The 18,043-nt window shown below is 44.3% G+C and overlaps 1 protein-coding gene across 5 annotated transcripts in view; it reads left to right on the top strand.

The window, feature by feature from the left end:
- The first annotated feature begins 10,880 nt into the window (after window positions 1-10,880).
- The window catches only part of REEP1 (receptor accessory protein 1), a 74,930-nt gene continuing 67,767 nt past the window's right edge, over window positions 10,881-18,043 (top strand). For all 5 annotated transcript variants that reach the window (XM_076335719.1, XM_076335720.1, XM_076335724.1 and 2 more), the window contains exon 1: window positions 10,881-11,020. In XM_076335719.1, the coding sequence (XP_076191834.1) occupies window positions 10,989-11,020 (32 nt within the window). In that variant the 5' untranslated portion in view covers window positions 10,881-10,988. The remainder of the gene's footprint in view (window positions 11,021-18,043) is intronic.

The following is an 18,043-nucleotide window of genomic DNA, read 5'->3' on the forward strand; positions in this document are numbered from 1 at the left end:
TTAGTAGTTTCCTACTCCTGTCTGTAAAGCTCCCCAAGTCAACTACATGTCAGTGAAACTTAATAGTGTCTTTTCCCTAACCAACTCTCTTCACAGTTGTCAGAGACTAATGGCTGTTCTCCAAACCCTAGACTTTGGCAGTAGAGGTTTGTGCCTAAAATTAAAACAGTAGTTCTAAAGCAAATTCCTGACTCCAGTGAAACCAGGAATTTCATCCACTGATTTTTTTTAAGAGATCATATGTCAGCCTCGTCTCCTCGTAAGAGGAAGATTGCAATCTGTCTTGTCTCTCATCTCTTCTAAAAAGCATAAGAAGGCAAAATTGAACTTTTTTTGCTTCCCAATATCTAATGCCCTAAATAGCATAATTACCTAACTGCAGTTGTCCAAAAAATGGAAATGACATTTTGCAGTTTCCTTTGCAGAGGAACTTGTGCTGCAGCAGTAAGCTCTAGAAAGCTAGCTTACTGCTGCTTCTTACTCTTATTTCCTGTGCATAGATCATCACAGAAGAAAATTTACAGCTGCAGTTTTCTAATGAGAATATAAGAGACAGCCAGGTTACTCCAGGCTGTGTCTGTTGTCCACCAAACTTGGACACATAAACAATGAGGAGTAGCTTAAAACCTGGATGTCTACCTTGGGATGGCTGGAGGTGGATTTGTTTCAAAACCAAGTAGAAAAATATTTTAGTTGATTGGAATAATTGGCAAAGCTGAAAGGGATTTTATAAATGCAATGGTGGAAAAAAAATCAGCAGATCATTGGAGAACTTTGAATTTTAGAAGACATGGTTGTATGTCAGGTGTTAGTTTCCCCGACTCACACCACTGAGATGATTAGCATTATGCCTCTGGTTGCAGCAGAAGTAGGATGTGTCTTACTTTGTATAACATGTAGGTCACAAACTGCCAATACAAAAAATATGCATTTAATGAACTTCATCCACCAGTAGGCATCTCGTTGTCTGGGCTTACTCTGCAGGGAACGAAGAGAAGCATCTCCAGAAGGAGACTCATACTAAAATAGGTGTCTAGAATAAGTGGGACAAATTATCCCTCAGAGTTGTCTGATCTTCCTCGTTTGCTGTAGAGGTCCCTGATTATTTGACTTACGTTCCACCCTTTCTTTTAGAGTAAATGCCGAACTAGATACAAACGTAAGGTGGGATGATGTCTGTGCTACTCTTTGGTTTACACATTGTTGCCCAAATTAGGTAGGCATTGAATTTTTTTTTTTTCTTTATCGAAAGCTACTGTGCGTGAATGTTAGTATGAGGCACTAATGAGCTAATAAGCAGTACAGTGTATGTTCAGGGTTCACAGGTTTCCAGTGGTACAAATGACCTTATGAACATTAGAAGAATAATGTCTAAAGACAGGGATCACAGGAATTGGTTGTGGCCATAAAGGATCTTTTAAAGAGGGGGAAAAATGAAAGCTTTATTCTTAAAGTTCATTATTTTATCAGAGTGCTTTAAACACATCTATTGTTTGTACACGAAGAATGCAAAATAATCATTTATGAACACAGGCTATAAAAGACACTAGATAAGTTATAAATGGTTCAGAATGCTTACATTTGACTATTCCATAGCGCAGTGTGTTAGACACGCTACAGTGCAATGGAAAGAATGATCCCTTTTCTATGTTTACCATTGTAAACTATATGCTTGCTCCCCCAATATATTTTGTGTAGACTCTTTCAAAGTTAGCAAGAAGTGAGTAGTGAAAATGGAGGCTTAACAAGCAATAGAAATGTTGCTTTATAAGCAGACTGTTAGCTTGAGAAAACAGGATGTGCTGTAACTGTTAGGGCTTTATGAGCAGGTCATATCAACCGATGGCTTAAGAGATGCGGTGTTAGAGCATGCATCTAGGGATATTGCTACTGGTTCACTGTGTGGAACTGGCATTATTACTTAACCTCTTTGCACTTACATTTTCCTCTCTGGGATTAACAAATATTTACCCACCTTTAAAACGTACCTTCTGTTCTTCAGAGAAGGGCTGAATAAATACACAGTAGTATTACCATGAGCAGCAGGTAATCCTGTTAATCTAACATGCACCCTATGGGTATGCTGAATATGTTCCATGCCACTTGATCATTGTAGTTAGATTAACAAAGGATATTACAGGGATTAACTCTTAAGTAATGGCTGCAGCTGCCCACCATGTGTGTTTACTATAGCCCAAAACCAGGGTTTGAAATCCCCTTGCCTATAGTGAATAGAAGGAATGCACTTGACTTCTGCAGAACCAGTTTTCCATTCAAAAGAACAATGTCTTGACCTAGTTGTTACCAGTAAGAGGTTTGTAACACAACCTGTTGCACAGCGCTCTGATAGCTGCTGTGCTGCTGGCACCAGGGAAGACAACTTCAGTGCTAAGACAGCTTCAGGTCTCTGCCTACCACACCAGTCCTGCAGAGCTGTTGTAAGGTTAAAACTATCTCATGTCCCACTACGCTGTAACAGCCGCAGCCCACAAAGTCATGTCTAGACTACTTTATAAAATATTAGCTGGAGACAAGACCCTCCCCAGTGTAATGCAACTTCAAAGTTGGCTCTGCTTTGAGCTAGAGGTTGGACCAAATGACCTCCACAGGCTACTTGCAACGTAAATTATTCCATTATTCTACAAAGTCAGGTGTGGCCTCAATGGCACGGAGCTCAGCATGAATTGAAAATCACCCCCTGGATACTGAGGACATACTTGTGTAGCTGTCTCAGAGTAAGCTCTGTGTTACTACAGCGACACCTTTATCAGTGCCCTAACTGGTTTCAGGGCAGTTCTGGGAAGACCGTGTGATTTGCTGGCACACTTCTCATGGGATATAGGTATACCTTCACAATCCTGCTGTTGGCAGTGCTATTCATTGGCTTTACTTTGTCCATTTCATTTCAGTGGTACCTGGAGAATCTCTGAGCTGTAATATGAGGAGCGGCTGAGGAAACTGGGACTGTTTAGCCTGGAGAAAAGGAGGCTGAGGGGAGACCTCATCGCTCTCTACAACTACCTGAAAGGAGGTTGTAGCGAGGTGGGTGTTGGTCTTTTCTCCGAAGTAACAAGTGATAGGATGAGAGGAAATGGCCTCAAGTTGCGGCAGGGGAGGTTTAGATTGGATGTAAGGAAAAATTTCTTTACTGAAAGAGTGGTGAAACATTGGACCAGGCTGCCCAGGGAAGTGGTGGAGTCCCCATCCCTGGAGGTATTTAAAAGATGTGTAGATGAGGCGCTTAGGGACATGGTTTAGTGGGCATGGTGGTGTTGGGTTGACGGTTGGACTCGATGATCTTAGAGGTCTTTTCCAACCTCAATGATTCTATGATTCTATGATTGGAAGTATTTTCAGTATTTTCAGCAGAGGATGGCTGAAATGGGGTCTGAGGGAGGAGCAAGTACAGAAAACACTGCATCACCTGCATACATTGCAATTAAGAGTGTCTTATTGGAGCGTGGAGGGAGAGCGAGGGAGAACATACACTTGCAAATGCTTCTGTTAGCTCGTGAGGTTGGAACTTGCAGTTTTCCAGCTGGAGACTGATAGGGAAAATGGAGATCAAGCACAAAGGCTGCTTTTTTTTTTTTTTTTCAGTTGACTGTTGTCTTTTTTTCTCTTCATTACCTTTATAGTTTGTGGTATTGATGTATAGACTTCCAGGAGTCCAAATTTCCATTTTCAGCTGCAGCCTTTTCAAATCTTGTGCTAAGCAGTCAGACTGGATCACTATTTGTGGGGAAAAACTGCTGCCATTTTCCTCGATCAGACATGCATTGTTCAGTAACGTGTTAGAATATTATCACTTCCCAGTACCAAATGTTGGGAGCGCTTTATATGCTATTCCCATGCCACTCACTCTGACCTTTTTAAGTTGTAAGCAGATACTAGCCAAGAAACTGTTACCTGGTCTCATTAATAGTGGCATTAAAGTGAGATATTGTAAGTCTTCAAAAGGGAGCAACGTTTATAGAGTCCTCTATAGATAGCCTATAGAAGGTAGCTTGAAAACTTATCACAGTGGGTGTATTTTTCCTTTGTCTTTTTTCTGAAGCCTCTAAGTTGTTTGTTTGGATCCTGCTTTTTTTCCATTTCAATTTTGGAGCTTAGCCTTTTTTGTCCCTGGGAAGACAATTAATTCTTGTTCTTACTGACACGTAATGAGAGAGAGAAGCAGGATGATACTGCAAGTTTTTCATATACCCTGACTACAGAGAAAAAATTTAGTTACATAACTTGTCCATACTTTTTCCAGAATTAAAGAGAACCAGAACTAGCTTAGTGTGGTGGAATTTCGTGTTCATGACTATACGTGGTATGAGAGTCAGTGTCTTTAATATGCCCTGTGCTTTGACAGTCAGCATTTCTCTTTGCATTTATAACTGAGGAGAAAGCAGTTATAAAGCAAGTGGGTGGTTTACACACCTTGAGAGGAACAGAACAGGACCCATATGGGAGAGGCAGATGTATTGTGGCGTATGGGAGGAGGAGGAAAGCCCTGGTAGAATTATGGGAAAACCCCTGGAGAAATGAGTGCACTCACAGTGAGGTTGCTGCTCACCTGCAAGTACTTCTGAGCAGCTCCTATGGGAAAGCATCTCTGTCAGGTGTGCCAGTGCAGCTAGTTTCCTTCTGCCTCCCTTGGGGCTCTGCAGGAAATTGAAATCTGTAGTTGCCACATCCTGGTCTGTGCTGGGATTTGAATTGATCCTGAAGGTCAATAGCAGCTTTTTATTAAAACTTACCGTGAAGTAGCATTTATACAGTTATTAAAGCATGTTTTTACAAAGCCACGGTAGTCTAGTAATTGCTTAGTAATTTCACCTATGTACAGGATACTGCTAAACAGAGCAGTGCCTGCGATACCAAATTGGTTGGTTAAAGGCAATTCAGCAAGAGATGGCGAAGAAGCCCACTTTGCTTTCCCCTCTTATTACCTTCAATTTTTTTATTACATCAGTCTGTGAAGACAGCCTGTCTCTAGAAACTGCTAAGACCAGTCTGCAGCGGTCGTTTAGCTTTCCCCTAACATAATTAGGGCTGTCCATAGCCTCCCCCGCATTCCTTCTCTGTTTCCTTGAAGGAAACCTTCTCTCTTCTGCTCATGAGAGAGGCCCCTTTCACTCATTATTTACAGCTTCTTGTTATCTTTAGCATTCCCTGCTGCATGGCACCTCAGTGAAACCTCAAGGCCACGCACTGACCCTATTTCTCTCAACATCCCTCTTTAGCAAATGTCATGTTCACACTAGCACTTAATTACCTTCCTCCTTTCTCTCTGTGTCTGCTTTAAGGGCAAGAACATAGTCAAGTCATCCTTCAGTACATTTACTATTGTATTGTAGGCATTGTTAAACACTGTATGGTGAAAAAATTCAAAAAAGCTCATCCTTCCAATGCAAGAATATAAGAACTGATACACTGGATCAGACCAAAGCTCTGTACGTCTTAGTATCTCCTCTCTGGCGGTAGCTGATAATTAGGGCCCAGACAGGCACACATCAGCAAATTTAAAGAGTAACCCTCCCCTGGTCTTGACTCAGTATCCATCGTCCACAGCAGTTTGCCCAGGAAGTGGCCTTTTCCTCTTCCTTTTTCAGAATGATTAAATGTGCTGTTTTAAAGCTAGAATAGGCTTGGTCTTGCTGCTTGTTTCCAGTCTTGAGATTATGCCTTATTATTAGAAGTCACTCTGGCAGTTCTTCTTTTAGAAGTTTCCTTTCCTTAACGGAGGGAACATCTCTGTCATGCTTGCCTTCTCACTCCAGCAGACATTCAGAGAGCTAGTGTTTGTGAAGAAGAAAAGCCTCAAGAGGAAAATGGTGAGGATCTGAACCTGCTATGGGGAAATCCCAAGCTGACATTCTCCCGGCATCCAACCAAGATATCTGAGCAGCATGTCTTCCTCTTTGTTTGCAGTCTTATCAAATATGTGAGTAGGTTCTTGTCTGGCAGGAACAGGGGGACGAGTCCTTCATAAAAATAAGGGAGTTGTATGTCATGTCCCTAAGAGGAGGCAGTGTCTCTTCTTACCTGCTGTAGCAGGAGACTATACAATTTGATTCAAAAGATCTCTCTTCCAACAATCTGTTTTCTGATCACCATTTTTTTTGCTCATACACAATTTTTTTATTGAACTGTTTCCTTTCTTTCTACATTTCTGTTGTAAGCTGTCTGTAGCAGGGTGTTTAGGACATAAACAGTGACAGGCAGATCATTTGGAGACATGGAATAGACCTGATGGTTGTCCATGACTATGCTGAGGTGGAAAGATAGTAGACTAATCTGAGTGTCAGAAGTGCTGTAATAATAGTGGTAATTTATTAATGTCTTTATTGGCATTTAAGGCTGAAAAAGTAAGTTCCAGTCTAAGATACAGTCCTTTTTTCATCAATTTATAAAATGCTGTAATCCAAGCATTTTCTTCATTCTGAAATAGTAGAATGGAAAACACACTCAATTGAGATAATTTCTCATGGAGCTGGAGGGTCTGCAGATGCCTCGCAGCCACTAATGAATTAATCTAAGACACATGGATTTGTTCTAAGGCAGAGGCATCTTGTAACATCTAAGTTACAGCAGGGGATGTGGGAAGCAAAGAACAGACTTCTCAGAAGACACTTTTGATGCACAACTTTAGGTATTCAGAGCTTAATATTTGGAGATGTTGAGTACCACTGACCGATCTTCGTGCTGTAGAGTTTCCTGTTAGAGTATTTGGTACCAAGCTATCCCATTTTGGTTACCCAAAGCCAAGTAATACATTCAAGCATGCTGATCTCCATGTTTTCCCCAAGCTCTTGTAGTGAGTCATTGAGAATGAAGAGTGCTTCTCAGCAGCCACAGTTCCCAGCTCAAATGCCAGACCACACCACTTCTGAGTCAAAATAGGCATTTCTTAATCTCTCTTTGCTAATGGCCATAGCTCTGAAGCAAGTAATTCAATAATAAAGATGGAAATGGCAGCCAGGAAATGCTGACTGTCTCCACATGCTTTAACAATACTCCCCATAGAGTAGGATTAACCTTTTCGTATCTAGTCTGTATCTGTTAGTAAAGCTGTAGTTTTAGAAATGGGCATTTTTCATTACTGTATTTAGGAGCTGCATTCTTCTTGGATTTTTGCTCTAAATGTCCACATTGTCTTTTTAGGTTATTGTTCATTTGGTTTTTTTCTTTTGCTTCCCAAGTAGAAGTCAGGAGATAAATGCAAGAGGTCACCCATTCTCTTCCAGTGGGTGGAAGACCGAACATTTCTCTTCCAAGAGGCGGAGCATATGTATCTATGTATGTGTGTGTGTGTGTGTGTATATTCCTTGATGGGATGCAGAATATCTATTTCCTGATCAAACTATCTTTCTTCTCCTGATACTTTTTAGGTACTGTAACAATACTGTAGAATAGATGTGTGCACTGTTGCTATGGCATGTGTATTTTATTTATTTTTATATTCATTTTGTTATTTTGTTTTCTCCACATGAACTTCAGCACCTAAACATCGCCACAGGTTTCCTGTCTGATATTTTTCTCTATTCCTGTGGACATTTCCTAGCTAGGCTGTCTGTTCTTCTCAAGCTGTTCTGAAATGCTTCTCACGTAGGTTCAATCCGTTGGAGGACATGCCTTCTCAATAAGAGTTGCCCCCCTCTCTGCACTTGCTACTTCCTGACCTTTTCTAGATTTGGTAACAGAGTGCCCTGTGCATATATGTCAGTCACTCTTCTTGTTCTAAGAAGTCTTGACTTGGCAGTTGTTGTTCAACTGTGAGGCTGACATTCCCTCTCCCTGGGGCCAAAAAGGAATGAGTCCGATTATGATAGAGCTGTTGGGGGGGGTCTGACTTTTCCATGGCTGTGAACTGCTCAAGAAAAGTAGTTGCTAGGAGAAGGCTGCATAGTATTTAGGGCAAGGGTGGTGGCTCTGCCCTCATTAACAAAGCTGGTTTATTTTGTTATTTGGGGAACAGAGATCAAACCATCTAATGGTGCAGTCCGCATAGGATTTTTCACTGCCTGACCTTCTTCCACTGCTAAAGCTGTTCCAAAATGTTCCACTAGCATCAGGTGGCCTCTCTGCTGAGCTGGCTGTGTAAATTAATTCATATCTGTCCCTACAGCTTTAACTCTTCTTGTGTCTCTCTTATTTCTTTGTAGATTGGGTCAGGCAGTTTAATAGCAAAGGAAAGGCTTTCTTCAAGCAAAGCCTCTTTCCAGGATGCTTGGGATGTCATATGCCGAGCTTACAGTCACAGGACTGTATGACTGTTATCCCAAGACACAGCCCATGAAGAGTAGGTAGGGGGCATTGTCACCCTTCTACTGATGACTCAGTAGAGCTGAATGTCTCCCCTTCACCCACTGTTTACCAAATAGCTATTTAAGTAAAGCTCCCTCCATTCCCATTGACAGACTCATTAGGTTTTCCATCACCAGACCTACCATGTTAACTATCTGCGTACATTTGAGGCTTAAGATCAGCAAACAGTCATCAGGTGGTGATTGTGTCAGTTGTGTACAAAGCAGCAGCACAAGAGGGGCCCATGTCCTGCTTACCCCTGTCACAGAGAGCTGCCAAGCAGAAGAAAAGATCTTCAAGCCTTTCTGACGGTTGCTGCCCAGAAAAGAGAGCTGCAGGTGATGGCAACTAGCAGGAGTTGCAGGCAACATGGTGAGCTGGAAGAGGCTGGATGCAGCCAAGAGGGCCTGAGGCTGAGTTATGCTTTGAGCACTAAAATGTTTTGCTGCAGCTTTGGATGTTGTCCTCTGTGTTATCTCTCTCTATAATCCGGTATCTTCTCCTGTTGGTCCATTTTTCTATGCTTGAAATATGCAGCAAGTACTAAGTGGCAAGTTCTGTGTACTGTGGTGATTACACAAATATTCATGCAGAGAGATCTGTGCTTTATACTTGATAATATCACATCATTAACTGTAATAATGTTGTGGAGTGTCTGCCAACGTGCAGTCTAAAATCTCACACTAAATAATCCTGATACATGAAAAATCTTTGATGACAGATTTCTAAGTACTTCTTTGGCTATGGTACACAAGCAAGACAGCCACAGGATGATTCACTGCCTTAGAGTTTGGGCTAGATGGCCTAATGGCTTCTTTTGGAGAGAAGGCAGTTCTTCCAGAGAGCAATCTCGTCTGGAGAAGATGGCCAATTTACACTTGCTTATTGCAACAGACCACCCAGTCCTGTCTTTGTGGTGCTTGTATAGCAGTCAAAATGCTGGCGGTAGCAATGCTGCCACTGTAGGCCCTTGCAGTCCCCGAGGCAGGAATGTTTGGAGGTGGCCTTGTACCTCCAGCTGTGGTTCACAGCCTGTCTGTAACCAGAAAATACCGGCGTTTGTAGCAAAAACGCTGCTGTAACCCAGGGAGGTGGGTGAGGAGGTAACAGCTTGTTACAGGTCACAGTGCGAGGTGGAAGTTCCCTCTGGTGGAGGAACAGACCCACTACAGAGGGAAGAGCGATGTGGTGATGTAGGTGCTGGACTCTGTGAATCTTCCTCTAGAAGATAATTTTTAGAGGTGCTGAACAGACTACGTGTATGTCTATACCTGCAGATTTAGCTGAAGACTATGGGTGCTACTGTTCTTCTGGGGACTAGGTCCAGAGAACCTACATAATAAAAGATGGTCCCGTTATGGAGAACTTTGAGCTGAGCAGAAGAAAGGTGTTAGGTAAGGGCTGGATATCGTGTGAAGATCATCCCCCTGTGGAAATGGACAGAAGTGTGAGGATGGCTGTGGCCACCTGGGACTGGCGAGGTCTCTGATCAGCTCCTAGCTCTGCTACCTCTGGTTGAAATGTTCAGCCTCTCCCTAGAAGAGTTTCTCACAGTTTCTCATGATACGTTAGGGAATTTTGGCCTCTCAGCTATGCTGTCTCAGAATGACGGGGGAAATTTGCTGCAGGTGCACATCCTAGAAAAGAACAATGTGTCGGGCACGGAGGCAGGGATCCTGCAGTGCAGGCAGGGTGGCTGGAGCTCTGGCCCTAACTCCTGAAACCAGGCCAACTGCTCCACGGAGCAGCCTCCAAGTGAAGCTTGGGGCTGGTCTCATGGTGGCAAGCTCGAGAGAGGTCTAAGGATTGCCGCAAGACTAAAACACATCGTGAATTCCCATCGGCACGTGTGCTTCTGATAGAAGAAAAGAAACAAAGCAGTGGAAGATGATTTCTGGCAATCTAATCACATTTGGCATGTGCCAACGTAGCAAAGGAAAAGAAGAACCCAGAGGAAACTTAGGGAAGAACAACCTGCAGGTCAAGCCAATGCCTGTTCTGCATGTGGGCAAACGTTCCTTGTGGAAATTGGACTCGACAGCCGTGAGACTCCCTAATAAAAACTAAGGTGGAGGAGAGATTGCTGGCTGTCATCATTGACAGTGATAGGGATTCACCTGGATTTTGTGGCTAGTACCCTTGTCAGTTGTGCCTGCAAACTTTGGGGCGTGGAGGGGGTTTTGCCTCTTCCTATATACCCAAGAAGCCCATCAACACCATGCCTTTAGCTTTGCCCCTGCTTTGGTGTGAGCAGTCGATAGGGTTTGCTTCGTGTCCTGCTCGGCTGCGGTCTTCCAGAAGTGCACGCGTGTCTGCCCCATGCCGCAGCGTGGGGAAGGGACCCCTGCCCGCCTGGCGCAGCCACCGCCCTCTCCCAGTCCTCCCTCCGCACCCGAAAACTCCCCGTACGCCCGGGGGTCTCCGGCTGGGGAGGCCGGCGGGGTCTGCTCCTCCCCCTCCTCCCGCAGCGCCGAGCACCGCGGGGGGCGGCCGCGGGCCCTGCCCAATCTCCGCGGCCGGGCCCGGCTGCGCGTTGGCTGCCGGCGGCGCCGCCAGTGAGGCTGCGCTGAGGCTGCGGGGCCGGATGGCCGAGCCGCCCGCCCCGCTCACTCGGGCGGCGGCCGGCGGCGGGCGAGGAGACGCGGCGAGCCCTCCCTGCCGGGAGAGCCAGCCCTGCGGCACGCAGCGCCATGGTCTCATGGATCATCTCCAGGCTAGTGGTGTGAGTAGCTGCCGGTCGGCACCTGCACGCGTGTGCCCGGCGTGTGCACGCGTGTGTCTGCGTGTCCGTGTGTGTGTGCGGTATCCGCGCCGTGCCTGCTGCCTGCTCCGCTCGCCCCTGCTATGAATACGCGGTGGCGGCGACTCGGCTAAATTTAGCAGGTTGTTGTTAGGGGATGGTGCGCTCGGCTGTTTGGTGGGTGAGGGAGGAAATAGGTGGGTCAAACGGTATTTTCCAGCGTGGGAAAATTACCAGGGGCTGGAGGGCAAAATGCTGTCGTGCTGTACAGCGCAAGGTGACAGGGGAGAAGAAGGGCGGTTGCCATCGCCCGGTGCTCGGCGATGAACGGGCTTGGGGTCAGGAGGGGGAATCGAGCATCAGCGGGTGGGAAAATGGACGTGGATTTGGGCAGCGACGCTTTGTTAGCGGGGCTCGGCGCGGCTGGCGGGGACTCGCGAGGGGGCGCTGGGAGAGGCGGCCGCGGGGTCTCCCAGCCCCTACCGCTGCTTTCTTCTCTCTTTTTTGTAAAAGAAATATCAAATATTTCTCTTCCCCCTTGCAACTTGCCGCCCACCCTCTCAAAAGACGTTCTCGATTTCCCTGTAACCTGTCAGCCTGGGAGGAGAAGCATGTGGCTCTTTGCGCTTGTCCTACAGCTTTTCCATGAACTGCTGTAGGTGGGAATACATGTAGAAATTCCCTGGAAATTCTTCCCAGGCAACAGGGGAAAATGGAGCAACCGCGAGGTATACATTCATCTGCCCCACCTGAGAAAAGATTCACTGAGAAAAGCACATTTTTGATGCCACTAGGAAAATTCCTGGGGGGGGGGGGGAGTTTAGGCTTAAGGTGGGGCAGCAGGATGGCTGGTCTGTCTCCCTTCTGGAAATGTGGCTAGTCAAGGTTAGTACACTGAATCAGATGGATCATTTGCCAGTTTTCTCTGTCTGGTACCTATAGCTGCAGACTCAGGAGAACATCTGTTGTGTTCTTAAGTTATTGTAGGGGGTCTGCAAGGGCCTGTCACTTTCTTTGTCTGAAAGAAACGTGCCATGATGTTGCACCATCAGCATAGTTCCAGAAAGGCATTTTCAAGGTCTCCTCTTTGGCCATCTGAGATGAAACATCAAAAGGAAAACTCATCTTGATCTTGGCTATCTCTCTGTATCACTAAGACATTGGGTGGCTGTCAGATATGAAGATTTTTGGGGGTTCCAGAGTTGAATTTAGCCCCTGGAGGTATATGATCTGGATTCAGCTGCAGCTGTTGCTAGCCATTATTGGGTTTGCACTTCATTCTGGGAAAGTGTGTTAAATATTTAAATGATTTAATTTGAACGGAATAACTGTGCAGATATCTCTGACAGCAATGTGAGATGTAGCGTGTATTGTACAAGGCTGCTTTTCTTGCTTCTCTACTAGACTAATTTCCACTTTGAAAAAACCTGTCATCATGTAACCCAGCTAATCCTCAGGAACAAAGAATGTCTATGGAGAGACAGTAGTTTAACTTACTTGCCTCAGCACACGCACATCTACATGGGTGACTTCATCTAAGACACATGGACTGGGTAAAAATCTGATAGAGGCAGGATGTAGAGCAGTTGATGTCTGCAGTCAGGTAATTAGCTGTACATACAAACCTTCCTGTTCTCTTCAGCTTTATTTATCTGAATAGCATGTCACAGTATGAAATCAGCTGTGTAGAGGGTGGTACCAATTATTTGTTATACTAGAATTTCAATAGCAAATAACAATTTGAATATGCAGTGTAAATAGTAATAGTTTAGTAATCATAGTAATAATTAAAAAATAATTTTGCAAGGAAACCTAGGGAAGCCAAGCTTGATCACCACTTTCTTTGCACTGCTACTTAGTATACATCCATCCTTTAAGAATGTTTTGCTGGTTTATTATGATGCCAGCAAGAAACTCGGACTTTGTAGAGTATTGCTTAAAATATCATTTACTAGAACTAACATTATAAAGAAAAAGAGGAGAGTATAAATAACCTTACATGCCAAACCCTGAGCTGCCTAATGTGGAACAGCCCTCCAGTCTGGGCGCAGCACACCATGCAGATCTGTCTGTGGAAAGGTTACCTTACATTTTGGTCTTTTGAGCCCTTAGAGTATTTTTTTTTTTTTTTTAAAGGCAAATCTATTCATCATTTCTACTGTCAAATGAAAAGAATGTTCACAAGAGAACTTGTTGCTGCAGTTTTAGATGAAGACAAACAAGGACATGCAGGTGGTTTAATCGCTGGTGACCACTGTGAGCTTCCTACAGGCTCCTTCGTTACAATTAACCAGCTGAGTTGATCCTGCATCCAAGGGGTATGCGCAGCACAACGCAGGCCAGAAGGCCAAGCTGTGCATGCAGCGCAGCACAGGCCTGCACCCACTCAGGTTAACTGTTAGGTGGATCACTGACTCCTTGGTGTACAGTGGTCTTCAGGTTAGGATCATGACAAAGATTTAATCTGTCTAATCTGGTTTCCCCATCTCATTATGAATCACTAGTTGATCCATCAGTACAGACAGCTGTGCTCTAAGTAGAATGGCCGCCTGGTTGGGCTTTTTTTTCCCCTGCTTGTGCCTATTTAGGTTTTTTTTTTTTCATCAAATCTTACTAAGGGTATAGTAAGGATTATGAGGAAAGTGGTGTGGTGTGGTTTAGTCACACTGTGAACGTTGCTTTGTGCTCTTATGACTTCTGCTGATCTCCATGGGGGTTATGCCTGATATGACTCAGCTAACAGAAAGGGCTTTAAAACAAAAAGCAAACCTTTGCTTTGGCTGTTGGGTGCTTTGTTGCTTCCACTGTCTCTGACTTGGTTGATACCGTCTCTGTCCTGGCAGTTTCTATTTCCAAAATGTTGCTGAAGGAGAAGAGTCTTGTGAGCACTTCTCACCCGCTTCAGTGGGAAGTCAGGCAGCTTACTGCAAACTTTCTCTCACATCATTTCAACTTTAGTGTTTGGACTTCGTAGTAACGCTAGTCCGGAGTGCTGGCTTGTTCTGTTCTGCCTGCAGAGCTGTGTGCTGGTAACCCCCAGAAGAGAAATGATAAAAACTTCAGAGCAGCATCTTATACTGCCATAGCTGTGTGTTAAAGTCAAAGACTTTATTCTGGTCAGGATCTGCACTAGGTACTGTACAAATGTGAAACAAAAAGATAATCCTGTCCCTGGAAATCTTTTTCCTTTAAGAGCTCAGTTCTCATCCTCCTGTGTTCCAGGTAGTTTTTTCACTCACCTCAACGAGAACAAAATCAGGATGTTCTTTTTCTCATGGTGGTAGATTACAGGTGTCTTTTCCACCAAGGGATGTGTGCGATCACTGTAATTGCAATTGTTGCATCTTGGGGTTATTTGTTACTTTGTCTCTCATGATAACTGGAATGGGATAGCATCTTACTCGTGGGTTAATTACAACCCCTTTTTTTATTCATCATTTCTGAGTACATCTCAAAGGACATCCTGGAACACCTGTATCTCAGTTTCCTCATCTGTGAAGTGTAATGAACTGTGCTGAATTTATCTTCCCTGAGACAGACCAGAAGGGATCAGTGGCATGTCCTACCATCTACAGTTTATTGCTATTCATTTCGAAGGAGATTCTTTTTTGCTTCAAGAGGTAGAGGACACCCTAGCAGAAGGGCTTGGGATATGTCTTCGTGTCCTGGCTTTGGCTGGGATAGAGTTAATTTTCTTCTTAGTAGCTGGTACAGTGCTGTGTTTTGGATTTAGGATGAGAATAATGTTGATAACACACGGATGTTTTAGTGGTTGCTGAGTAGTGCTTGCTAGTCAGTAGTAGTGCTAGTCAAGGACTTTTCAGCTTTTCATGCCCTGCCAGCGAGAAGCTGGGAGGGGGCACAGCCAGGACAGCTGACCCTGGTCACAGGGATATTCCATAGCATATAACGTCATGCTCAGTATATAAACTGGGGGGAGTTGGCCGGGGGACGGCGACCACTGCTCGGGGACTGGCTGGCATCGGTTGGCAGGTGGTGAGCAATTGCATTGTGCATCACTTATTTTGTATATTCTTTTATCATTATTATTCTTATTTTCCCTTCCTTTTCCGTCCTATTAAACTGTCTTTATCTCAACCCATGAATTTTACTATTTTTTTTTCCGATTCTCTCCCCCATCCCACTGCGGGGGGGTGGGGAGTGAGTGAACTGCTGTGTGGTGTTTAGCTGCCTGCCGGGTTAAACCACAACACTTTGTTATTGCAGTCCAGTTCAGCTACAGTGCACAGGACTGGCAATCCTAGGTGGTTACTGGTCTGCTATACCTTTTGGCTGTTGTCTAAAAGCATTTTGAAGTTAAAAGTGGTATATATAAATGCAGCCTATTGTATTTGCGTGGAAATCCTATTCTTTTCTCAGAAACATGGAACTTGCTTTTTGTGCTTGGGATCATGCAGAACAGAAATACAGGTTTTGGTTCCAATTCTGAAAGTTCGGCACATCACGCTGCCTGTTTAAAGCCTTTCAATCTGGAACAGGTGGCAGAGGAAGGAGATGTCAGTAGAAATGAGGCTGGATCAGACAGGTCATCAATAGTTGACATGATACTGTGTGACTTAGGCATTTGAATTCCTGCTGTGAGGAGCATTACAAATTATTATAAAATGGTTAAATATGTTCTTCATGGTGAAAAAGCACAGCCGTAATTATGCTTTTTTGCCTGTATTTGTTTTCTTTAAATCAAAATATCAGTAATGGCCTGTCTGATCTCTTACGGTTTGATGTGAAATAGGGTGGCAGCCTCAGATATGTTCACTGGGAATTCCTGGCCCCGTGTGGAAGTAATAGGGATTTGGGGATTTATCAGAGGCATCCTTTCTTCCGGCTGTTACTGGAAGTGGGTAGGTCTGAACAAAACCAAAGAGGAACCAAAGGATTCTTTAAACTGATGAGTGCAATTTCCTTCCTTGTCACAATTTCTTCGCTTTCTCTTTCTTGGTTACTGTGATGCCATTTTAGCAAGGGTAGGTGAGATCGGCCACCCCCATCCTCAGCTGGTATAAATCCATAGTGCTACTGAGTCAGGCGTTGATTTAATCAAAAGACACTGCTTACATCAGTAATGAATTTCCATTTTGGAGAAACTTAGCAGATCCTTCCTCCTCCTGTTTTTCATGTGTATGGGAAGCCTGAAGAGATTTATGAATGGGGGGAAAAAAAAAAAGTCATGTAATAGATTATATGATGGTAGAAAAGGATAACTCATATCCTCTTTACCAGAGGCAGGCAGAGACAGGATCTGTTCAAGTGGGCGAGAGCTGTTCTCATGAAGGCATAGCACAGCCCCATGCTTTTGGTTATTGATATGTCAGCAGTAGCTTCTCAGTTGATATACACCACATATGTGAAGGTCCTTCTTCACAGTCTGCATTATTTACTTGGTGCTGGCAGGTGATGTGAAGGATTCTGGTATTTATTGCTGTGTACAGGCCTCAACACCAGTGATGCGAAATTATGTGAAAATACAGCAATGGACCCAGTGTGGCTTGAGCTCTCGGCTAAGGCCATGGGATGAGTTTGCAGTAGATTATTTTACATGCTCTGAAGCTGGGAAGTGGGAAGGGCAGACCACCTGCCATACACGCAGAATTAGCTAAGAAACCTTACCTATACAATAAGGTGGTGCAATCCCTCTGAAACAGATCTCGCAGTCTTGCACTGCTGTTCTCCCTCGCATGAAGAGCAAGCGGTCTCTGTGGCTCCCAGCTCAGCTTGGCGTCTGCCATGTGCATCTCTGCTGCAGCCTTTACGGCTCTGCTGAGGGGGCAGAACCTGTTGGTGACAGTAACTGACAGAGGAGCATCCAGCGCAGGTGCGACATTTGCTTTGCCCTTCATGTGAAATGTGACCGTGCTGATCACACTGCAGGGGATAACACTGCCTGCTGCTTTGTCAACCGTGACCCAGATTTTCCTGCACAAGCACAGATGTGCTGGAAATGCTCTTAGCCCCAATGGGGAAAGTTTTCTTGCGTGCACGTTGCAGATGCTACTAGTCCTGGTTTCATAAAGAAGGACGTTTTACCAAACTAGAAGTTGTGGAATATAGCTAAGAGGCTTGGCCTTCGCAGCTGCCTTAATACAGTATTTTGCCTTTGTGGAACCCTTTCCCTTTCACTGTATTAAAGTACTTTGAAGCATTAATTTAGTAAGTATTGTGTCATCAGAATGATTTTTACTGCCGTTGTACTGGTAAGGGCGCTGAGGCACAGGGACATCAAGTGATGTGTCCAATATTCCACAGAAAACCTGTGGTAACAGGTAATATATTTCCTCCAGGCTCCTTAATAAATTAATGAAAGGGGATCTGATCAAGGGAATTGGGCATTGTGTTTGTGGTTTGTTTTATTGACTTGTGATGAGTGTGGGAGGGGTAAAACAAAACTACAGACTTAAATAGATGCTACCTGAAGCAGTCGAACAGCCAAAGGCTTAAATATTCTGAATGATGACCCATTCCCTTTCAGATCCTCAGTGCTGTCCTCAGTGGCATAGACAGCAGAATGCAACAGCCAAACTGCCTAATTCAGGCTACTAAGTCAGGCATTACACTACCTAAAATTGGTTACTTAGTCCCAGCAGGGAGATTTAGAGCCAAGTTACTCAACCTGTGGTGCACAGATGGCTGGCAGTCCACAAAACATCAGGCAGTCCATGAAAACATTTCACCTCTAAAACAGAACTCCTCACCCAGGCAGTTGTCAGTTGTGTACTGACTGATTTAATCAGGTGATACCATTTTGAACTACATTTTTTAGTTACAAGTTTTGTAATTATTGTAAAATATTAACGTTTGTTTCAACATTTTACCAATTCCACGTGACTTATTACTTGTCACCTATCCTTAAGCAACACTGGGATATAAAATGAGCTGTATGTTTCTTTCAAAGGGTCAGGTGGTCCAGTGAATAGGAAAGGTTGAGAAACACTCTTCTGTGCTCTTATTGCAGTTAATGGAGGGAGACGGACATCTCTAAGGAGCTTC

Source organism: Aptenodytes patagonicus, chromosome 4 (assembly GCF_965638725.1).
Source record: "Aptenodytes patagonicus chromosome 4, bAptPat1.pri.cur, whole genome shotgun sequence".
Classification (NCBI taxonomy): domain Eukaryota; kingdom Metazoa; phylum Chordata; class Aves; order Sphenisciformes; family Spheniscidae; genus Aptenodytes; species Aptenodytes patagonicus.